Source organism: Barbus barbus (assembly GCF_936440315.1).
Source record: "Barbus barbus genome assembly, chromosome: 44".
Taxonomy (NCBI): Eukaryota; Metazoa; Chordata; class Actinopteri; order Cypriniformes; family Cyprinidae; genus Barbus; species Barbus barbus.
The window spans coordinates 1,165,460-1,191,383 of record NC_136722.1 but is presented as its reverse complement, the minus strand read 5'-3'; the positions used below and the strand labels follow the sequence as shown (position 1 = coordinate 1,191,383).

Here is a 25,924-nt window from a genome sequence, read left to right as displayed (position 1 = left end):
CTCCATCCCACCAGCTTTAACATGAGACTTTGATGTTTTTGCATCATTTCTTTGGTCTCTTTGAAGACGTGTGCGCTGTGAGCCGCTGAGTTCCTCCAAACCATCAGCCTTGTTTTCCCTGACAAATTGTGCAGCGCTAATGCAAAATGAGCTAAGGAAGGTCAATTTGCTTTGGTTTGTCTCATTTGAAGCCACATCCTGGCTTTTCCAAATCTGGAAATTAAACATGTTTTAACTGTACAGTGCATCCTCTTCTCTATTCCCTCCTGGACTAAACCTGACCGCAAGAAAGACGCAACACAAACCAAAGGGATTCGACACTTGAACGATCATCTCAAGATCCCATGAAGAAGTATTTGATTGTAATGATCATAATGCCTTTCAATGAATACACATGACTGGATGAACCTCATGAAAAATGACATTTCACCCCAAAAATCAAGATGTAACATAAGAAATCATATGTTGCATGAAAAAATAAATAAAGCCTTTTTAGGACCATTAAGATTGTATGCCTTGTGACATTATTTTTTGTAATAATTAAGCACATTTCCCTGGACAATTAAGTATGAAAGAAGTATTAAAGTACTGTATATCTGAAATAAATCATTACTTTTTATTAATCAAGGATGCATTAAATTGATGAAAATGGTGTTTAAAATGTAACAAAAGTTTTCTATTTCAAATAAATGCTGTTCTTTCTATTCATCTGTGAATCCTGAACAATAAAATGCCACAAAAATATTGTGCAGCACAACTGTGTTCAACATTGATAATAATCAGAAATGTTTGTTGAGCAGTAAATCAGTATATTATTATGATTTCTGAAGATCATGTGACACTGAAGACTGCAGTAATGATGCTGAAAATACAGCTGCGCATCACAGAAATAAATTACAGTTTAACACATATTCACACAGAAAACAGCTGTATTTAATTATTTGTGTTTTTGATCAAATAAATGCAGCCTTGATGAGCAGAAGAGACTTCAAGAACACTTAAAAATCTTACTGATCTCAAACGTTTAATTGGTAGTGTATATTTATGAATATTCTCAATCATTAAATTATTTGATAATGCTGGATGGATTTATCGGAGCATACGCTCAAAAGAGAACCTTACAGGAACATGCAAAAACACTAATGACTGTATACGTCTTAAACATGTTCCCCTTAAAAACACTTCATGTATCAGAAACAAGAGGCAGCCGATTTGGCCGAGGCTGGTTTTGTTGTGTTCAATCATGTTTTTTTGTGGTGGAGCGTGAGGGATTTTCAGCACAAACATTGTCAGTTTTAGATGTCGTGACTGTGTCCAAAAGAGCGGCCATCGATCAGCGTATTGTTTGATGCTGGGGATCTGAATGGAGTCTGAGTTTGTGGCATTAGCAGGATTAGCTGTTCATTAACACTTCCCCAACGCAAACTTCAGACCTTCATCATCCCAGGCTTTGGGACACACTGAGTGTTTAGAGCCGAAGCGATGGGCTGCTGGCCATCACAAACACACCGGCCCCAAATGAAGGAAGGTTTATTTTCCTTGATGAGCTCATTAGCCGTGTGTAAAGCATGAGCACTGCAGCGGTGTGAATGTGAGGCTACGCATGTTTTAGCCGCTCTTTTGCACAGAGCAGCATCTCTCTGACGAGCCTGGTTATTACTAGAGCGCTAGAGTATGCTGGGATTGAACGATTGTATCTAGGTCTTCTAAAGCACATAAATGAAAGAACAAATGGAAACAATGGTGACAAAATGCAGTAATTTTGTGAATGATGGTTCACAGTTTATAGTCATGAAACAGCAGCAGTGTTTCAAACTGTAGAGAATTAAACTTATGTGGACAACACAATTAGTTTTTCAACAAAATAGATTTCAAAACCTAAATTATGACAAATTAAATCAATAAAGCATCAGGCATCATGCAGAAAACGTTAAAATCTCAGAAAAGAGATGCATATTAAAGTAAGCTTATTGTGAGTTTTGCCCATTTCCCCCACAGTTGTCAACTTTTACTGCATCTAAAATTAAATATTTAATAATATTTACATTAAAAAAATGAAAAGGGCTGTTTGCTCTTGATTTCTCATGAAGAACATTTTGTACACAGCATTTTTCTGCAAATAATAGGCTGCGAGGAAATATTGAATATAGTAGCATGTATGATTTCAAATAAACAGAGAGGAGATCATATATAGATAAGAACGTGAGCAACATCTGTGATTAATGCTTCAAATGCACAATTCAAAATATGTTTCAATTTGCATTTTGGATGTCAAACATAGCTAAATGTGGTGTTGTAAACCCGTTTGGTGCCCGGATGAGTCTCATGTGGGCTTCTGTGCTAAAACAATGTTTGAGAAAATCTCTGCGCTCTCGGGCAGCGGGACAGACCCCTGAGACCTTTGATTGAATGAGTCACGCAGCCAAGCTTAAAGCCAGAAATGAAAATATCCCAAACAGCAGACCCAGCTGACACACGTCTACAGATCTTTTGTTCGGTCAGTTTGTGGAGGACGCAGATATAAGGAGATATGCAAGTGCAAACTATCAGGACAGATCTGGTTAGGAGTGACACTTTTTAGTTGCCTTTTATCTAAATATTGGTGCTGTCGCATTCAAAATAAAAGTTTTTGGTTACATAATATGTGTGTGTATATTTATCGTGTATTAATCGTGTTTAATTTCAGAAAAATGTGTGATTAATTAGTTAATTTTTTTAATCGATTGACAGCACTGATATATACATAATAAATATACACAGTATGCACACATATATTATGTAAACAAATTTTAGATGCGATTAATCGCAATTCATCCTTTGCCAGCACTAATATATATATATATATAACTTCTTTAAAAACAATTATAAAATGGGATTAGAGCCCATGAACCAAACCAAACAACTACAAAGTTGATCACAACATTACAAACTTTGATTTGATTTGAAAAAAAAGTTAGTGAGGGATAGAATTACAATCCCATGACATAATTAATATTAGAAATAATGTACAAATAATAAATGATTGATTTGAAAACTGTTAAAGATGTCTCTTATTGTATACGGAGAAAAACTGTAATAGATCTAATGAGACATTTTGTGTCATTTTACAGTAAAATACTGTTAAAAGTCAAGTTTGTGGAAGTGAAAAAGAACAAGTCATCAATTTACAGTGAAAAAAATCATTCTGGACATTCCCTGTGTTTAAAATGCATTTTATTTTTTTTGAAAATTACAGTTTTTAACTGTAAAATGTACAGATTGTTTTGTAAATATTTTTGATTTTTGCTGTGTTTTTACAAAATTATTCTGGCAACCACAGCTGCCAGTTTTTGTTGTTTATGTTTTTATTTAATAACTGATTTGAATTGAATTTTTTGTTTTATTTTATGTATTGTTTTTAATATTATTGTTATAATTTATTTAGCAGTGTAGAAACAATATGTTTAGCATTTATTTCAAAATATGCATATTACATAGAAATATTTAAGAAACAGAGCTGAAGAGTTCCTTTGGCACAGTTTGCAGCTCAACGCTCTCTGATTGGTGGAGATTTCTCTGTAGAATCATGGGTAATGTAGTCTTTCACCAGGAATTCTGCCGATTTAAAAAAACAAATTTAAATAATGCTGACTGATGGCCTCAACAGAAGCATATACCATTAATTAACAACTTTGGGGCTTACAGTAGGTCTGTCTGTAACGGTTTATAAGTTATCGTTAAAAATTAATTCCTGTAATTGAGATTTTCGACTGCTGTAAACTATTAGGGAACATGTGATGACCGAATGCTGAGACTGTCCAATCAGAATCAAGTATTAAGGCGTGTAACAAATGTTTTATAGCTATGGTTTCTATTATTTATGAAATATAGCGAATTGCTTCTTATGTCCTCGTTTGTAAGTCGCTTTGGATAAAAGCTTCTGCTAAATGACTAAATAAATAAATAAATTACACACTGCAGGCATTAAGGATACCTTTTAGAAAGCATTGACTGGTTTCATGTGAACTGTTTGCCTGTATTCTGTTCTAATGTTAAGCGTGGTGAATGAAAATATGAATACATGCTGGGATCTGGCATACGCATTTTATTTGGTTAGCTGTTGGAATTAAATGTCCCAGCATTCCTGGCAAAGACTTTTACACCCAACCTAAATAACACTGATGTTGACATTGAAATAATACCAAAGTTCACAAAAATATACTCAAAAATACCCAAAATACCAAATTTTATATTAGAACTAAACATTAATGTCAGGCATAAATGTGTCAGTTCATTGATGCTGGGGAATTTATGAGTGTTTGAGAGGACAGAAAAACCACAGGCAGAAATAGAGAGGTGCGTCTGCATCAAAACCATGTTCCCTTGCTGATACACACACACACACACACACGCACGCACACACACACACACGCTTCCTTGACTCCTTTTACAGCAGTAACTGGATATGTTATTTCTTCAGCTCTGAAAAGCCTCAGTTTGGCACATCGCTATAGAGCTTATCTGTTCATAGTTAACTAAAACTCAGACTATAACCATTACAATAATTAAAAAGACAATACTTGAAACAAAATAAACACTAACTGAATTAAAATAAAATATAATAAGCTTTGTATTTGAGCTTTTCGCTACAATAACTAAAACAGAAACAAAAATAAATAACACGTTTTAACAATTAACAGTTTTTTTTTTATTTTAACTATAGTTGCTGCCTTAAAATTGTGCTGAATCTCATATGACTTAAAAAAAAAGTGAATAGATAACAAAATAACTGATAGAGGAAATAATAGAAAAACAATGGTACATTACTATATAGGGTGAAAACATAGATCTAATGGTGTCACGGACCGGTGCACATAACGGAGAAGAATGAGGAACACAAACACGAGGATAAACTCAAATTAACAGTCTTTAATGACATCCGGCAAGGCAAGACAAGATAAGACAAGACAAGGCAAGTCAAGGCAAGGCAAGACAAGGCAAGGAGAGGAGACAAGGCAAGACAAGACAAGGCAAGGCAAGGCAAGGCAAGACAAGGCAAGGCAAGGCAAGACAAGGCAAGACAAGGCAAGGCAAGGCAAGACAAGGCAAGGAGAGGAGACAAGGCAAGGCAAGACAAGACAAGACAAGGCAAGGAGAGGAGACAAGACAAGGCAAGGCAAGGCAAGGCAAGGAGAGGAGACAAGGCAAGACAAGGCAAGGCAAGACAAGGCAAGGCAAGACAAGGCAAGGAGAGGAGACAAGGCAAGGCAAGACAAGGCAAGGCAAGACAAGACAAGACAAGGCAAGGAGAGGAGACAAGGCAAGGCAAGGCAAGACAAGACAAGGCAAGGAGAGGAGACAAGGCAAGGCAAGACAAGGCAAGGCAAGACAAGACAAGACAAGACAAGGCAAGGAGAGGAGACAAGGCAAGGCAAGGCAAGGCAAGACAAGACAAGGCAAGGCAAGACAAGACAAGGCAAGGCAAGGAGAGGAGACAAGGCAAGGCAAGGCAAGACAAGGCAAGGCAAGGAAAGACAAGACAAGGCAAGGCAAGGCAAGGAGAGGAGACAAGGCAAGACAAGGCAAGGCAAGGCAAGGAGAGGAGACAAGGCAAGGCAAGGCAAGACAAGGCAAGGCAAGGAGAGGAGACAAGACAAGGCAAGGCAAGGCAAGACAAGACAAGGCAAGACAAGACAAGGCAAGGCAAGGCAAGGCAAGACAAGGCAAGGAGAGGAGACAAGGCAAGACAAGGCAAGGCAAGGCAAGGCAAGACAAGGCAAGGAGAGGAGACAAGGCAAGACAAGGCAAGGCAAGGCAAGGCAAGACAAGGCAAGGAGAGGAGACAAGGCAAGACAAGGCAAGGCAAGGCAAGGCAAGACAAGGCAAGACGAGGCGAGGCGAGGCGAGGCGAGGCGAGGCGAGGAGAGGAGAGGAGAGGAGACAAGGCGAGGCGAGGCGAGACGAGGCGAGGCCAGGCCAGGCGAGGAGAGGAGACAAGGCAAGGCGAGCCGAGGCGAGGCGAGGCGAGGCGAGGCGACAAGGCAAGGCAAGGCAAGGCAAGGCAAGGCAAGGCAAGGCAAGACAAGACAAGACAAGACAAGACAAGACAAGACAAGACAAGACAAGACAAGACAAGACAAGACAAGACAAGACAAGACAAGACAAGACAAGACAAGGCAAGGCAAGGCAAGGCAAGGCAAGGCGAGGAGAGGAGAGGAGACAAGGCAAGGCAAGGCAAGGAGAGGAGACAAGGCAAGGCAAGACAAGGCAAAGCAGGCACACAGAAACACCGGGAGTAACGAGTAGACCAGACATAATCTAACTGAACAGACAGGACTTAAATACACAGGATAATCACAGATAATAACTAAAACACAGCTGAACAGAATAAACTAATAGTCAATAGTCATCTAATAGACAAACCAAATATGGAAACATGAGGGCGGCAAACACGACACAAGGCTGACAAATGGGACATTTAATGTAATTTTACAGTAAAATACTGGTAAATATACAGTATTTGAAAGTAAAGAGAACGTTATAAATAACAATGTTATTTTTTTATATATATAATATAATATACATAAATTGAAATTCCCAAAAAGGTTTAAAAAAAAATGTATATATTTTTACAGTATTTTCTTACAGAATTATTCTAGCAAACCACAGCTGCTAGTTTTACAGGATTTGTTTTCTTCCAGTGTAGGTCAGTCTCAGCGAAGCACTGAAACACACTTTAATGTTACCCCATTTTAATTTTACTTCTACGTTGCCATTAAAAAGAATTCATAAACATTTCTACCTCTCTGTATAGTTATAGGGTTTATGTGATATACTGTCCTTGATAATGTTTGTTTCAGTGTCTGTCCAAATATATATATATATATATATATATGATTACCTGCAAATCTGAATAAGATCATCCTTGTGAAGCAGTTCAACCCCAAATTTGGTGTATTTTGTGTGTATAATGAGTTTATAATGTGTCTACATTTTGACAAAAAAGTCAAACAAAAGCTTTAACCTCTGAGATGTTTTAGTGAGAGAAAATAAACAGGCCTATGCCGTTTTAATGTCCATCATCAGAGTTTACAGTACAATTCTAACATGCTTTCGCCAATAGCACGTCTACAGCCTATTAAAACGCTTTATGAGCCTCTTTGCATTGGAGTAATCTGGATTTAATATTAAACCAGCTCTGGCTCAAGTACCACTGATGGTTTTGGGTTCAGACTGATCCTGATGTGATGGATAGCTATTATCTGAAATATAAAGTAAACTCTCTTGCCACAAATAACAGATCTGTCAGCGGGATTTCTGTCGTCAGTCGTTCGCTGGAGGACGGATCTCGCTCGTCATGTTATATCATAGTGTGCAGGACTCCATTAAACAGCCTGAGCATCGCATTTATAAGAAACCATAACGAGAGTGCAGATGAGGAACAATACTGGGACATTCATTCATGAATAATAGAAAGAAGAACAGAAGGGGAACACTCTTAAAAATAAAGGTGCTTCACAGCGATTCCACAGAAGAAGCATTTTTGGTTCCACAAAGAACGATTCAGTCAAAGAACCATCTCTTTCTTACCTTTTTATAATCTGAAGAACCTTCAGATGTTAAAGATTCTTTATGGAACCATTTAGACGAGAAGGTTCTTCTGTGTGAATAATGAACTTTAAAAGCAGTATGGTTGCACTAACAGTTAAATGGAATAAATTAATTAAATTCCTAATAAATATTCATTTAATTTAATGTATTATGTGAAAAATAAGTCTTAATTTCATACACAATTATCTTGTTTTAAGTATGTTTACATTAGTGTTAGATTTAGTTTTCTTATATATATATATATATATATATATATATATTTATAGTTTCCATTTTAATTTTACAATTTTAGCTTTTGTTTTTGCATACAGTTTTCATGAATTTTCTTTTATTATATACATTTTATTTCAGTTATATGTTTATTGTTTTTAGTCACTTTTTTTTAGTTTTAGTCAGCTAATAACTGAGGTTAACATTTATCTGGTAAACAATACAAAAGTACTGATTAAAAGTAATTTTTGTGTTGTACATCCATCAGTGTCTACAGAGAGATGATGAAATGGCAGTGAAAAACAGAAGCGAGAGCTTTCATTAGCGAGCGTTTGGTCAGGGCTGTCTTGTCCGTGCACACACGAGCAGTGAAGGTTCAGTGTGTTTGTTTTGTCTGCAGATGAACGCTCTGCAACCAAAGCCTGCGAGCACCACGCTCAATAGTTAACCTTCAGCGTCCGCTCGTCACTTCACACCACCCACAAACACAGCAGATACACAGCTGTCCCATACACTCCAGCAAACCAGTGCTGTTCCCGCTCACGCAGCTCCACTGTTCATTACACTCCTAAACACAAGCTGCTTCACGATGCCACAGAAGAACCTTCTCGTCTAAATGCTTCCATGAAGAACCTTTAACATCTGAAGAACCTTTCTGTTTCACAAAAGCTGCTTTGTGGTGAAAGAAGGTTCTTCAGATTATAAAAAGGTAAGAAAGAGATGGTTCTTTAAAGAACCTTTGACTGAATGGTTCTTAGTGGAACCAAAAATGGTTCTTCTATGGCATCACTGTGAAGAACCTATTAAGCACCTTTATTTTTAAGAGTGTATATATATATATATATATAAAAGTCATTCATGGCGATGTTAATGTAACTGCCATATATATATATATTTACCTATATAAAAGCAACATGTATTGGCAGGTTTTTGGATGGATATACATGTCCAAATATGCTTTATACGTAAATAAACATATACATATATATATATATATGGGCTAGATACACAGGTTTCATATGTTTTTACTTCACATGACAATATATTTGCAAATGAAGTATATGTACATATATTACAAGGATTTAAAAACAGCCTTATCTAGTGTGAATGTACTGAAAGGTATATTTAAACATCAAAAAAGTCATGTAAACTAGAAGAAATTATGAAATAAAATCCAAGATGGAGAGGTAAGGAAGGTTGTATTAGTATAGAGACATGGTAAGACTTTGGACTCTCAGATGTTCAGCGGCGGAGAACAGAACTTGGCTCGGGTCACAACGCTGCGCTCTTTCTTCTCTGAGGTGTGATGTACAGCAGAGTTTAGTTTCTGCTCGGCCAGTGCTGCACAAAAGGTCCTTTCAGGTAGATGAATGTATTTCAGAGAGTGAGCTGTCAGATTACAGACCGGAAACGTTTAAGATAAAACTCCATGAATAGTCCTACTATGCAGCACGAGAAGAAAAAGCAACACCCAGAAGGAACACATGAGCGATCAGAACGCATTTAATATAAAACTGGCTTTGGACCATTTCAAACCTCCCTGTATATGATGACTCTCCCTGGAAATTAAATATGGCATCATACACTACCACACTGTAAAAAAATAAAAAGCTGAGAAACTTAAAAGTTTAAGGCAACCAGCTCCAGCAGATTTCTGAGTTTTCTCAATTAGTTGTTTTCAGTTTATACAAAAACAAGTGGAGAAAACTCAAAAATCAGCTGGAGCTGGTGAAATAAAAAGCTTTTGTAACATTATACACTATACCACTCCAAAAAGCTTGGAGTATTTTTTTTTTTTTTTTGGTAAATGAATTATAGAAATTAATACTTTTATTTAGCAAGGATGCTTTGAATTGATCAAAAGTGATGATAAAGACATTTATAATGTTACAAAAATTTAGATTTCAGATAAATGCTTTTCTTCTGAACTTTCTATTCATCAAAGAAACCTGAAAAATTATACTCAGCTGTTTTCAACATAATAATAATAATAATAATTATAAAACATTTTTAGCAGCAAATCAGAATATTAGAATGATTTCTGAAGGACCATGTGACTGGAGTAATGATGCTAAAAATACAGCTTTGATCACAGAAATAAATTACATTTTAAAAATATATTCAAACAGAAAACATTTGTTTTAAATAGTAAAAAAAAATCTAAATTTTACTGTGTTTAATGTACTTTGGATGAAATAAATAAATGCAGGCTTGGTGAGCAGAAGATACTTCTTTAAAAATAAAAAATAAAATGAATGTTGAAAAACGTTTGACTGGTAGTGTATATATGATTAAACGCAGCGATCCAGTCTTGAATATGATATGGAAAGCTTTAAAACACTTTGATATGTGGTCTATATTATGCACACTATTATGAACATAAGAGCATCTGTTCGCTAGAGTTGAAATCTCCACTGTCTCCATCAAACTCCAAGACATCATTAACATTTACAGTTGTGCTGTCTGGACGAGCTCATGCAGAACTAAAACTTCTCCTCAGTGGAAGATTAAGTGGTGTGCCAACTGTGCTACAAATGAAGCGGATTTTCTGCAGGAGAAATCCCGCGATCGCTGATGTTTCATGACTCCTTCATCTCCTCTAATCCGGAGCGCTTTTGTCTGCTGTGTAGGGTGGCACCCTGCCTGGATTCAGACACAAAAGAGCGTGGAGACGCGAGACAAAGCGCAGAGTCGGACTAAGCCGTGGCTAAATGGAGCATGACTCTGAGCCAGCGTCAGTGAATGCTGCTCCTGACGGACGCATGGCTGCAGGAGAGTGCTGAAGGTGCAGTCGCATTAATCGCTGTCTGGCAGACTTCTGTGGGCCAAATCCTGTCATTTCAATAGGAATCTATAATTGGGAATTTTGCAAAAGATTTTCCATGACAGCTCAAGTTGGTGACGTAAATTCACTGGCTTGGCTTGAAAGTGATTTCTACATCTCTACACAACTGACAATAAATAACGGACCTTCTCCACAACTTTACTGTAGAATTACAGCAAGAACTTTAAACATAACCATACATAAAACTATAACGATAACAATAACTATTAGTGTCCACATTAAAGGATAAAAAGTGATAAGTTGACTTATCTTTAAAACAAATGAGGAAACCTGTTGCTTTACAATTATTAAGTAAATAATAATAATAAAAAAAAAGTTAACATCAATTTTTACAGTGTGATAACGTTCTGTTCATTATAAGAGTGCTTGTAGTTTTGCCGTCTGCTGCTTTAAATGCTAAAGTTCATTAAAGTGGATTCTGACTGGCTTTCAATGTTATAGTTTAGTAAACTAAATCTGAAACAATACAAATAAATAAATAAACACAAATAAAAAACAAATCTCTACTTAATCTTTTAAAATAAAACAAAGACTTTGGTAACACTTTGCTTAAAGCCTTTATATATAACGTATTACAGAAGTAGTTTTAATGCATGAATTGTATGATCTCATGGATAATTGTAAACACTTGTTACACCTTTAGAAAGAATAATGCATTAAAACATGACAAACTTTCAAATATTATAATGCATTTAACTTTGGTTACTATTATTTATGAAAAGATATAATGCATTAAAATATATGATTATAAGTACTTCTATAATGCATAATATGTAGAGCTTTAAGTGTTGCCGAAACGTTTTATTTAAACTAGTTACAAGGCAACATTTTTCATCTTAATTCAGTTTAATTTGCGCTACAATGACTAAAACTTATCTATAAAATCTCTAGATTAAAACTCTATCTAAAAGTGACAAAAAAACAAAACAATATTACTAAAACTTTAAAAAAATTGAAATAAAAACAGAAAATATAAACATAAAAACTGATCAAAATATGAATAAAATATAACAGTTTCTCAATGATAAGAAATCAACTCACAGAATTAGAGCAATTATTAAAACTTTATCATTATTATTATCTTTATAATTATTGTTCATGGTGTGAATAAAAGCTAGAAGTGATGTTGGCGACCCATTTTACAGCATTTCTGAGTGAAAGGCCACTCACTGAACATTTCACTTTAAAAGTGTCGTGAAACATGCACAAAGCAACGAAATATCATCTCACAAAAATGCCACCACAAGCACATTTTTCCAATGAAACTGGGTTATATATATATATATTTGACATTGAACAAAAAAAAGGGGTGGGACTTGATTTTATCCTTTGGAGGTGATTGAATTGTGAAACGAAATGGGCATTACATTCCAGAATACGGACTAGAATACAAATTTGCTTACAATTAGTAGTTATTTGGCCACTGACTAACATTAACTGTAAGGGAAAGTCATCAGAAAAGTAAACAGGCTTCAGATTTTGACTTTAACAACATCGGTATTCCTTTACCAAACAAATCATGTTTGCTTTCAAACAACAGTAAAGTCTTGAGAAGTACTAAAGTTACAGCCGAACCCAACTGAAGGGCACCGGGTTAAATGTGTCTACTAGTTCTCTGTGACGTCATAGTTGGCCATTTAGAGGAATACAGAGCTGTAATGAGAGCGTGACTGTGTACAGCATCTCTTTAATGTTTCAAACGACATTAAAAGTCTTTTTGACTCTGCAAAGCCACAAATGAAGCAGCTGTCTAACAAAACACTACGTGTGGTTTAACCAGCTCCAAACTCCAGTTTAAACACAAACAAAACCCAGAGACGTGGCCTTCTTAAGATCTTCATAGTGTACTTAAGGCCTGAAACACATGCAAGTACGTGAACACTATACCTACGCAAGGTCAAATGCTCATAGTGCTATGTTCAGGAGTGTCAGATTGCAATTAATATTTCAACATAATGCAAAGTTTGCATACAGGTGGATTATGTTTATGACCTTAGAAAGCATGAAGAGAGACGTACAAAAGGAAGCAGTCGCAAATATTTGATGCTGCAAGTATCACATCGTCCTATAAGTGTAAATAACTTGTTTACTTCCTGAATACGTGTAAACAAAATATTTAGCTTGAGTGCAATAAAATATTTAGGTGTAGCGAGATGAGATCTACGCTCACCTTAGTCACGTCCCACTCAAGAGCTTTGCTACTGCGGAGGTCCGGCGTCTACACAAATCACTTCAGCTTGTGTTTATGATGCCTAACTTATTGACCTGATACTGATAACATTTAGAAATCATTCATTTGGTTACAAGCAGAAGTTGATTTTATTATTTCTGTGAACCTCTTTAGAAAAGCCATAAAACTCAAAATGGATGGTTTGTGTTCACAAAAGAGCAGGATTTGACCTTTGCATCATCCTTGAAAGACACTTTCTAGCTCTTTCTAAGTCCAAAAGCTCCTCATTCACTCAGAAAGCATTTTTGCAGTTAAATAAAGTGACTATCAGTCGTGTTTTTCCCGGCCTGGCTGTAGGGCTGGGCGATGTGGCCAACAATATTATGATAATATATATATTTTCCATGCCATAAGATACCAATATTTATCACAATATTTAACATTAAGCATTGATCGGGAAGGAAATACATGTTTGTTAGACCTTGAGAGTGAACAGAACTTGTTTGCTCTTAATTAAACTAAGTAGCCACCATTCATTTAAGGCCTCGTGAAACCGGTTTTATTTTTCCCCAATTTGTGTTTTACTCTTTTTTTTTTTTTTTTCTGGATTCTGTGTTTTATGATTTTATACAAATATACCATCAAAAATGTTGTCTGAAATGAATTAATAGAAACTTCAAAAAATCAAGCAATCTTTTAAAATGTAATCAAATGAATTACATGCCCCTCTCCCCTCCATCCTGGACATCTTCCTTACACGATGCTCCAGCAAAACCAACAGCATCGTGAAGGACTCCACCCATCCCTCCCACAGTCTCTTCCAGCTCCTACCATCAGGAAGACGGTACCGGAGCATCAGAGCCCGCTCCGCCAGACTGCTCAACAGCTTTTTCCCCCAGGCTGTGAGAGCCCTGAACTCAAACCACCCCGCCCCCCTCTGAAACCCCATGCAAACCCCTACCTCCTGAAACATGAAAAGTGATTTGACCAATAGTGAGAAGGCATTGAACAATCAACCAGTCTTAGCCTCCGAGAGGGCGGGGCCTACAGAGAATGGTTAAAGAGATGCAAATACATGTACATATAATGTATGAGGACTGTAGAGAGATTGTCAATAAGGGGGGGAAAAAAGCAAAAACCCAAACCTTTTAGGCAATTTAGAAAAATCCGGCCTGGACATGTGTGGGAAAAAACAGCATGTAAAGTTTAAACACGAGACGCAGGGCAGTGGTATGGAAAAAACACAAGGTCTAGAGATGCATTTTTACTTATTTTTACTAGAGAGCTATATTTTTAGCATGCTGTGTCATGCACGAGATGCTGCAAGAGACGCAAGACGTGAACGCAGAGGTCAAAAACATCCAGCTAGTGCATGTTTACACAGAAACAATGGAAAAGCAATTAAGTGGAATGCAAAAAAACACACACACACACACACACACACACAAAAACCCCCACATTGAACGGCCCCAATGTAACCGTCACAAAACATCCCAAACATCTCGTCATGGACAGCAAGCCTCACAGCTGATTACAGTAAAGACACACAATACAATAAAACGCCCAGCAACTGGGTTAAACACACTGGAAAACAATTATACTAAATTATTTTTTGAAGGTAAGTGGTTGCAATCAATTTATTTTAGCTACATTTAAATAAATAAATAAAAAAATGTTGAAAGTTAGTTAACTAAATTTGTTTATTTAAATGTAGCTAAAATAAATTGATTGCAACCACTTACCTTAAAATTTTTTAGTAAATTCAATTAATCTTTTTTTTCAGTGTAGTTGATTTGAACTTAATGCAGCCTTTTGTTATGTTTTTAGTAATGAATGAAAGAAATGCACTCAGTTCTTAATTGGCAGCATCTGTTTATCTCCCTACTGTAAATATATCAAAACTTGATTAGTAATATGCATTGCTATAAACTTCATCTGGACAACTTTAAAGGTGATTTTCTCAATATTTAGATTTTTTTGCACCCTCAGATTCCAGATTTACAATATTGTCCTATCAAACCATACATCAATGAAAAGCTTATTTATTCAGCTTTCAGATGAAGTAGAAAGCTCAATTTCGACCCTTATGACTGGTTTTGTGCTCCAGGGTCTCAAATGTTGCTGACTAGGTAGGGACTGAACCAGCTCTGTGTTATGTAGGCTGACTGTTCTCTCTCTGATCTTGTTTCAGTTGGGCGTTTTATCACAAATAAACGGTCTTTGGTGTTGCTGAAGAATGGGGCGTACAGTGGGTTGTGGGAAAGCAGAGATCTGGATTGTTGTGGCAGGAGCCTTAGGAAGTTCAAGCCCTCACTATCTGTGAAAACACTGTGCGTGAGTCACACGAGGCAGATGTTCGGCAGACAACCGACACTATCAGGACGCAGAGGAGCAGAAGAAGGCGTTTCGCTCAAAAACAGACAATTGAGAGTATAAATATGAAGTATTGTGTATCTGATCTCAGCGAGGGGGGGAAGCCGAAGCGGAGAGAGAGGAAGAGTTGCTCTGCGCTGATAGACAGAGGCTCTGTTGTCTGTCTCTCTGCTATCAGACTCATGCTTGCTTTAGCCAGACAGCGTGTTTGCACGAACACTGAGTGCAGTAATACTCATCTCACACCAAAACGCCAGAAGAGTTTGATTAATTACAGGGAGAGAGTTAAAAATGCTGGGTGAAAACCAACTAAATAGCAAGACTGTGCATAAATCAGCGCTAGAATTCTTAAATGCTCAGACTTTTTGTTGCAACAACAAAAAAAATATCAAACTGTAACCACCATTGCAATCAAAAGCAAAACAGCAATGAAAATGGAAGTTTACAAGCATTAAATATAATAATGCATGTATATGTACTCAATATGTAAGACAAGCGTATCAAGATGAATCACTGTACTAGTTCAATTCTAATTAATAATGTGGCTGAGTTTTGCCTATATTGACCTTTGGCCTACTTAGAGAGAACTGTTTGTGAAGTGCAAATGATCAATGAATCAATCATAATTCATAATAAAATCATAACTGGTGGCTTTTATATCCTGGGTGACTTCTTCACCTCCAGACCTTAAATCGAGACCTGATTAGTTTGCTCAGTAAATGTGAATAAAGGAGCATTCAGCGACTCCTTGTGAACGTATAAACTGGGCAGGTTTGTCATATTAGGCACCGCACAACAAATCTCAGCATGCATCGTGTTTTTATTTAACAAATATTATGAAAGTTAAGCTTATGATGAAGCTTATGCTTAGATGATAATTTATTCTGTTACTTACAGTCCAAACAATTACAGGACCATGGGTCTACATCAAGTACAGTCAGTAAATCTGATTGTTAAGAGGTACAGTCCGTAGGAATTATTGTTGATAAAAGATTTGAATAATCACAAAATAGACTAAAATGACTATAAGTCAAAATGTTTGATTTGAATTCAAATGTTAAATTAACTGAATTAAATTAAATACAAATGTAGGAATAAAATAAATAAAAATAGAAATAAAATAATAGGAATTATTAGTTATATTATTTACAAATATCTAAATATTTATTTTTCTTTTAAATTAAATTACCATTTAATAACCTTAATAACAAATACTGAACTTTAATTAAAATATATTAAATTAAATGATCTGAATGACGTTAAATATAAATATACTATAAATATAAATTTTTTAAATAATAATTATTATTCCTGTTAAATACACACACACACACACACACACACACACAACAGAAATAATAATTATCTTAATAAATCGATTCCATATATTTTTCATAAAATTATCAATACAATTTCATATTTAATAACCATAAAACGTGTATGAGAAAATTAGTGAAATATTGAATTTTAATTAAAATATAGTAAATTCAATTAACTAAATTATATCAAATTAAAACTAAAAATATCCATTTGTAAAATAATAAGATATATTACTTAAATATATATTTCCTTCTTTCTCTTTTTCTTTTTAATTAAATTGCCAACTTTATATGTGTTTAATAAAAACCTTAAGCCCAATTCTGCTGGTATTATGTTTCATTGTGCATTTCTGTTATTGTTTCATGTCTCAGTAAAGAAAGTCTTACCTGCGGCGAGGCACACCGGCAGGAGCAGTCTGAAGATGAGTCCACACACCACCTCCGAGGCCATCATATCACGATATTACTGAGATCAGATGCAGAAATGAGAAATCTGCGTCCAGAGCTCTTCTTTCTTTGGAGTCTTTCGCAGCGCATGATCCGCTCCGGTCCTGTGGAGCCTGGATTCAGTCTAGTCTAGTCCTCATGGTAATGAAAGTCTGAAGAAGCTCAGAGTCCAGATAATGGCGAAGATCTCGCACAGGTTCCTCAGTTCTCCTCAGACATGGTTTATTCCCCTCAGAGCAGCAGATTGCGCGTTTCTTACCTGTTGACAGGAGAGATCATGCTGCTGCTCAGACGCCCTGCAAACATCAACAAGCTGCGACTTCATCCGTCCCGAGTTTGCTGGGTTTCCTCCAGACCGTGTGGTGTAACATATCCCAGTCCGAGCGAGTCTGAAGCTCCTGGAGGAGTTTAGCGCAGTGTTGAGCCGCGGAGCTGTGCCTCACTGGCATCTGGACGCACTTCTCCTCCTCAATGAACAGAAGGACCACCCTGCAAAAACTGACAAATGACTCCACCATTCAGCATTCAGCTGGTGCTTAGAGAGGAAGAGGTGGAGGCTCGCCGGCTCAGGTAGGGGAGAGCAGGGGAGAGCAGGGTAAGTTGTCACACTGTTCATAACTTTTGAACTTATGCAATACAACTTTGTTAGGTAGGAATGTTAAAAATTATTATTTTGCACAAAATAGAGGAGACAATAACGTGTCTTTTCATACTTTAGCTGACGTGCTATGTTGACCTAACCTTGAGATTTAGCCAACATTAGCACGCATGTCAGTTTGGGGCAAGTTGTCTCGATGACTTTGGGGGCAAGTCGTCACAGATAGACAGACAGACAGACAGACAGACAGACAGACAGACAGACAGACAGACAGAAAGAAAGAACTAAAAATTAAACTTTTGGAAAGCAAATGAAGGGTTGTGGGATCATGACTATAAACTCATTTCTTTTTTCTTTTATTGTTAAATGTACATTTATATTATTAGTACATTTTTAACTATAGGCCTATTTTATTTTACTCAATATTTTATTTAACTAGCCTATATATCAGTCATAAGGGTCAATGTTTTGAAATTGAGATTTATGCATAATCTGAAAACTGAATAAATAATCTTTCCATTGATGTATGGTTTGTTATGATAGGACAATATTTGTCTGAGATACAACTATTAGAAAATCTGGAATCTGAGGGTGCAAAAAAATCTAAATATTGAGAAAATCTCCTTTAAAGTTGTTCAAATGAAGTTCTTAGCAATGCATATTACTAATCAAAAATGAAGTTTTGATATATTTACTGTAGGAAATTTAATATTTTCATGGAACGTGATCTTTAGGCCTACTTAATATAATTTTTGATATGATTTTTTGTCATAAACAAAAATGTATAATTTTGACTCATACAGTGTATTGTTGGCTATTGCTACAGATACACCTGTGTTACTCATGACTGCTTTTGTGCTGCAGGGACACATTTATTGACAGTCAGTAAAATGTAGATGCAAAATGTAAATTATTTTTACATATAGAAGTGAAAACATGTAAAAGTGAAATATTTTTGTAGCGCTTGTAAAGTAATGTTTGTTTTGATGTAAAAATAATAAATAGTATAAGAGTGCCTGCAGCGCCACCTGCCGACCGTCGGAGGAATCCTCCACACAGGCTCCTCTGTTGGATGCCAATGTGATTAGCGCACGTTCTTCCTTTGGTTTAAAGCCTATAGAGTGAATTCAGGTAAAGTGGGCCGTTCAAGCTTGATTGTACTGTGCTCAAATTATTTACACATTTAGAGCATAACAATGGCTCTTAATTAAAGGGACACTATTTCTCTAAATGATAAAATAGTATTGTTTGATGCAAGATGACACTGGTGTGTCTGGCCACATCTCAGAGGAGGACTGTGTCATGGGGAAAGTTATAGAAAACTCTTTGACATAAGATTTTTATTTGTAACTTATAGGCCTAAGGTTGCTCTCTAAATGTAAACAAACATTATTGTGAGAGTTCCTGTTTTATTCAATGCTACCATCATCAGGTAATACAATGCAAAGAATATATATATATATATGTATTTAAATTTGTTAGCTTTCTTGTTAGGTGTTGAAATATTGCCCACTTTAGCTGAATGTGTTGGATTCAGGTAAAGTGGGCCGACATTTAACCTTCAATAATTATATCCAAATTCATTCAATCAATTGACATTCACTGTTATTTGACATGTATAATTTACTTTTTTAGAAAACAGAAATGAGTCTGCAGTCAGGAAATTCAAGTCAGAGATGGAAGAAAGGAAAAAGAGAATAATTTGAGGCATGAAGTTCAATCTGTGGAGTGAAGGGTGAGAGGAGAAAAATATAGATGTACAATATAAAGCTTTAAAATATGGACACAATTAAAAATTGCTTCAAATGTTTAGAGAGCATAGACAATTTTTTATGGTTACCATTTTAAATGTTCATATAATATATATATATATATATATATATATATATATATATATATATATTTAGCCTAGTTGTTGTTGCATGTGTTATAGTCACAAGTATTATAGAGTTCTGTTTTTGTTTTTAATCAATATTCTTAGTACTGAATATTCTGATATTCAGATTTCATCAAATTTAATGTCCACACATGTTCTTCCTTTGGATTTACACATGATTTATTTTACTCATGACCTGTAGGTTATATATATTTTGGGGGGCTTTACAAGACAAAACAGCTCTAAACAAATATGTGGCTGGATTTTGATGCAATGAAAAAAAATTATTCTACATTTGTTTTAAGGTAAGTGGTCGCAAACAGTTTATTTGAGCTACATTTAAATAAATAAATTAAAAATGTTGAAAGTTAGTTAAATATTTTTTTTTAAATATAGCTAAAATAAAGTGTTTGCAACCACTTAGCTTAAAAAATATAGTAAATTGAATTAATCCTTTTTTTCAGTGTGTGAGAGACAACAGGAGATGCACTTTTTCACTGGAGGAAGAGTTATTATGGATTATGGACTCTATGGTATTTTAGCTAAAAACGTCTTAATGCTGGATTAGTTTCATCTTTTGTCTTCTCCAGATGTTAACTGATGGACTGGAGTGGTGTGGATTATTGTGATGTTTTTATCAGCTGTTTGGACTCTCATTCTGACGGCACCCATTCACTGCAGAGCATCCATTGCTGAGACACTGATGCAGAGACACATCTCTACAAACCTGATGAAGAAACAAACAACCACAAATGTTTTTGTTGAAGTGTTCCTTTAATGTTATTAAGAATGTGGTTCTGGAGTATGATGGTGTCAGAAGAAGGTATTAGTCACAATAGAGGATATTGTGTGGCAGTAATTATTGTTTCTTCATGGTTTAAGTAAATATTAGAGTTGGCAGTTTAAACTGAATTCAGAAAGTATTTCCAAAGTTGTGGAGCCAGAATTGAGAGTTTTCTGGCTCTAAACAGACACCTGGAGACTCTGGACAGATCGCATAGAGACTGGGCTGAAGCTGCGGAGACCATTCAACTGGATTTGCCAAAATTCAGCTGTATATTTCATTTCCAAGAGCTCTTGCATATGAATTTAAACAAAAAAATTGGTTAACAGCTGGAACCGTGGCCACTTTTAGAGATCCAGCATAATAATGAAATCAAAAATGACTATTCAATGGCAACCGAACGCAGCAGAGCTGGAATAAAGCAGCAGATGAGAGAGTATTGAATAGAGTCAGACACTGACTGAACCATCTGACAAAGAAAACACAGTCACTCCTCACACTAACCATTGTCTGGTGCTGGTAGAGTGATATGGGGATTGTTTATATATTAGCAACATTAAATACTACCATCACTGACACATCACTGTACCATACTACACGATCTGGTGTTATTGTTAACTATTAAAAATCACTTCCGTCAAATGAAATGAAGCTGAAATAAAATCAAATATAAACATTAGATGACTCTCTTACACTTAAAAATAAATAGAAAAATAATGAAAATTAGTAATCTTGCTTTCGCAACTAACTAAAATAAAATTAGTTGTAGTAATATTAGTACGTCAAATTAAACTTGAGTAAAAATAAAATATAGCTGCAAGCAGCAATTACGGGGCCAAGCACTCCAGCGGCAAGAGGAGCTAAGCATAGCATGGAGCATCAGACCAACTGCAGGAATTGGTAATTGAAGCCATTTTAGGATTATTTTAATAAAAACGGCTGAAAAATCATAAATCAACCTCTAGTAATATGATTAAATGGCTTATCACTTTTTACCAACAGGTGGCACCGTTATCAAATCGATGTGGTGTGTTCTGTGTGAGGTGACAATGGTACACACAAAGTTTGGTGTCAATATGCCAAAGCAGAGATGAAGCCTCAAGTGTCCTTTTGGCATCATGCCTCAAATCCGTTGCTGTGGTATGCAAAAACGTCTATCAACAAGAAATCCATAACTTTTTGTCAGCACGGTCTGAAGATGATCTGACTCAATCTTGGTGAAAATTGGACAAACGGTTGAGGAGGAGTTAAAAAAAGTAGGTTTTCAACATAAATCAAAATGGCAGAGAGGAAGTTTGGCTGACTACGGCAACATTGGTATCACTGTTCTCAGCATGACCCAAGGAATCTATTAATACCAGTCTCATTACAATAGGCAAAATTCAAAGAAAGCTATTCGCATTTATTTGCAATGTCATTATAACTTTTGACCACAAGGTGGCACTGCCTCAAAACATTTAGAGTACTTTCAGGTCATGGTCTCGATGGTACGTACAAAGTTTCGTAATGCATTCGTAAAAAATATAGCATTTTACATCATAATACTCTATTGTAGTCAATGGCAATTTCATGTTTTGTTCAATTATAGCACCACCAAGAGGCACAATCCAACCAAATTTATTACGTGGGCTTAGAGTGTGCCCATACATATGTGTGTCAAATTTGGTGAAAATATCTCATTTTGTTTTGAAGTTATAGACATTTTTGTACAGGAGAAGAGAAAAATGACTGACTGTCGACTTTGTTTGCATTTTTGTGCCACTTACTATCAACATTTTGACAATTGGGCATTAAAGTTTCGCCGGCACGCTATGTTTTCGAATTTCCTCTGGTGGTTTCGTGTCGATCGGAGTAACGGTTTCTAAGATATTGGCAAATGTTTTTTAAGTGCTAAAATGTAACATTGCACAAATCATAAGGCAAAACCTGGCAAGTTTGGTATCACTGGACTCGGCAAGGATTCAGGAGTATCAAAAGGTGATTCACGTTAAAATAAGTCAACCCCATCCAAAGTTATAAGCATGTGAATATTTGATTTTACCACTAGGTGGCGCTGGCTCGAAACTTCTCAGGCTCCTTCAGGGCATCGTGCTGATGACCAATAACAAGTTTCGTAACGATACGTCAATGTGTTTGTAAAATATAGCATTTTACTACAAAATTCAACATGGCTGACGGCCAAAATGGCTGACATGGAAAAATCAGATATGGTTCGACTCGGCATGATGCACCGAATCTGAAGAGACCAGTTTTGTGATCATTCACAAGTTATAAGCAAAAATATGCATTTTTCATATCTCCTGACCACAAGGTGGCACTGCACCAAAACACTGCAGGTAGCCTCAGGTCATGCTTGTTATAACACACACCAAGTTTGGTCTCAATACGCCAAACCCTTGCGGAGATATAGCCTCAGATCCATTTATGCGTGCTTTTCGTAGAATTCGTTCGTACGTTATTCGAGAACGCTTGGATAAATCGACTTGAATTCCACAACTTTTTGCCAGCATGGTCTGGAGATGATCTGAGCCAATTTTGGTGAAAATCAGACAAACCGTCTAGGACGAATTCAAAAAAGTAGGTTTTGTGAACAATTGAAAAAAGCGAAAACACTAAACCTTACGATTTCTGAATTTTGGACTTCATTCGACTCGGCTTGAGCCAAGGATTCAGAGGAAATTTTAATTTTGTGCCTTACAGTTCAAAAGTTATTAGCATAAACATGAGTGAAACTTTGGACAAGTGGTGGCGCTAGAGAGTTTAAGATAGAGACTACAAATTTGCTGTGATTAGTATTGACACTATCATCTATCAGTGTGCCAAATTTGACAACTTTCCTGCAAGCGGTTCTATGGTTTGCCATAGACGCAATGGTGGAAGAAGAAGAAGAAGAATCCTAACGGTTTCAACAGGTGCCTAAACTTATTAAAAAAATTATAATTTCAAAAAGTCTTAAATTTGGGGAAGGAAAAACAAGAATCGCGTTATGAATTAAATGTGCTAGTCATCTTCAAGCTACTGTCAAATATGCATTTTTAAGAGACAATAAAAGTAATATTTCTAATATTGCAGCCAGCACTGCAAACTGTGCTGAAGAAACATGTAATGAAAGTCACGCAACACAAACCTGTTTCATGATTTGAAATAATAGCCACTCACTCATTAGAACAGGAATCACCAGACTCGGTCCTGGAGCGCCGGTGTCCTGCAGAGTTTAAGCTTGCCTCGACACACCTGCCAGGACATTTGTAGTGTACCTAGCAAAACCTTGATTAGCTGCTTCAGGTGTATTTAAACTCTGCAGGACCGAGTGTGGTGACCCCTGCATTAGAGCATGCAGAAACTAGGAAATTCATTTTTCAATTAAGATTTATGTTGTTGAGGAAAAATAACTGGAAAAGTGTCAAGAATTCAAAGACATGAAGTGTTTGTTGTTCTCAGCATAGTCGTTTAAAACCACAATTAAAATCTGGCTTCTACAACTTTCACTTAAGAGCAAAATCTGCCTTTAAACTGGAAAGAAATAAAGGTTTGAAATTTATCATGATAATTATTGATAGACTGATATGAAACATTTTATTGTGAAATTCTTTTGGTCATATTGTCCTACTTTCAAGGGAACTGACTGACTTCAGAAAAGATTCAATTCCATTTTCATTTAATGCCTGATAAAGTAGCATCTATGAACACCATCACAGAGGAAACCGCTGTATTTCTGCCGTCCAAAAGACACCAGAGACCTATTGACAGAGAATGCATGTGCATTTGCAATAATTATCCTGTTGGTTGTTTTTGTTCAGATCAATACGACAATCCACTCATGATTTTACGCAGCAAACACGCAGAGCTGTAGATTTGAAAAATAAATAAATAAATAAATGGCCTGAAATGTGATATTTATCATTTTATATATATTGTTGTAAATCATGATATTCGTTTAATATGTTACTAGACATTGCTCTATCCCGCTCATACCACAGAAATTTAATTTCTGCGGTTCTTAAAAAAGGTAACAAAAAGCCTTAAATTTGATAAAAAAAATTCTGCAGATACCATGCAGGCCTAAATAGTTAAATAAAATTCCTTCCTTTATATTTGTGTTTTGAAAAGGAGGACAGACTGCATAGGGCCCTGAGGTTAAAAGGGGTCCAGAAAACTGAGTGGAGGGGTGTAGCATGGGTCAAAGAAGAGCACGGTGCACTTGGACCAGGAGCGCTTCTAGACACTTTTTACATTGTCATTGACTTTTTTGTTTGCACACTGAGCATGGGTTGGAGCAAAGTGCACCAGATTAATGCATTTCAATTTAAAATGTATACAATTTTCTCCCAGGGGTCATGCCCCGGACCCCCCCTAGAGAGAAACAGGCCCACCCACCAATGCATGATATGAGCCCCAAGCATGTCCATTACCCCTGATCTTAACAAACAATAATAGATGTGTGTCAATATAATGGATCTGTGCATTTATGTCACTCACAGCTCGTAACTCATTGCTTTAATAAGTATTTGTGTATATTTACTGAAGAAGGTGTATCTGTGTTCATTAAGACACAGCAGACAGGCTGATCAGCACAAACAGCCAGATGAAGCGTTTGAACATAATAATAACTAAACACTAAACTGGGTGGGAACTAAAAAAGAACCCCCCTTCCACTAAGCTGTCTACGGGCCTGATATATATATATATATAATACAAAAATGTGATAAATATTATACCGTTTGTTATTGCTTTGAGAGTGTTATTAATATAACCAACATAATTACAAAATTGAATAATAAATGATAATAAACAGTAAATGTAGTGCTAGCAAAAGTATAATAATAATAATAATATACATTGTGTTATTTATAGTTGGCCCATCCTGGAAGGTGAATAGAGTACAGTACTCTATAATAGAGTATATAACCCCGGGTGAGCTATAGACCGGCGAACGGAGTACAGTACAGTCTATATAGAGTATATAACTCGTGCTGCAGGAATGAATGCTACCTGTCCGGCTCTGCGCGCGACCTGCACGGCTACATCCAAACAGTCCTGCATCACGATCAGCGGATCAGCGGAGAGAGGCCTGCACGACCTCTAATCGATCTAATCGATCACGGAGACGGGATCCATGCGACCGACAGCTAAACCCGATGCTAATGTGCGCTAATTATACACATGCTAAGACGGTTTAATACGGTTTTTTATTGTTTACGTTTTTATTAAGTTCTGTAATATTTCAAAACACTTGTATTGATAGTTTAATGCATATGTATATTAAAAATTAAGCAAAACAAATAAATGTTTGCGATTTAAAACAATTACATGAAGTCACCAGCAGAGGGCATCAGCGTCCGAGAGCTGGACATATAAGTGTTTAAAAATAAGAATTTGGAGCAAAATTTGGTGATTAATTTAATAATTACATATGGGAAATACCATACACACAAACGGTCTTATAATAAACCTAAGATGACATTAGTTAAAACTGAACTTAAGCATTACACTGAAGCTTTAAGAGATCTAAAGAAATAAAAAAGCAAAGAAGTTGTAAAGAATTTCTTTTGGAAATTTATTGCAAGTTATCCTCTGTAGTAGTTTCTTCTTTCTTTCATTTTTTCAGTTTGCTCCTTTGAAGCTATTATGAATGTAATTGATAATAGTTAAAACACCTGATCCTCTATATTTGTGACATTTTGCTATCAAGGTTTACAATGAAGGTAAGAA

General features: G+C 36.0%; 1 protein-coding gene across 1 annotated transcript in view; it reads right to left on the bottom strand.

The window, feature by feature from the left end:
* The window catches only part of LOC306863239 (piezo-type mechanosensitive ion channel component 2-like), a 134,259-nt gene extending 116,828 nt beyond the window's left edge, over positions 1-17,431 (bottom strand). The window contains exons 1-2 of the mRNA XM_079406483.1: positions 17,043-17,431; positions 16,895-16,973 (exon numbers count right to left, since the gene is read on the bottom strand). Of these exons, the coding sequence (XP_079262609.1) occupies positions 16,895-16,961 (67 nt within the window). The 5' untranslated portion in view covers positions 16,962-16,973; positions 17,043-17,431. The remainder of the gene's footprint in view (positions 1-16,894; positions 16,974-17,042) is intronic.
* Positions 17,432-25,924: the final 8,493 nt, after the last annotated feature.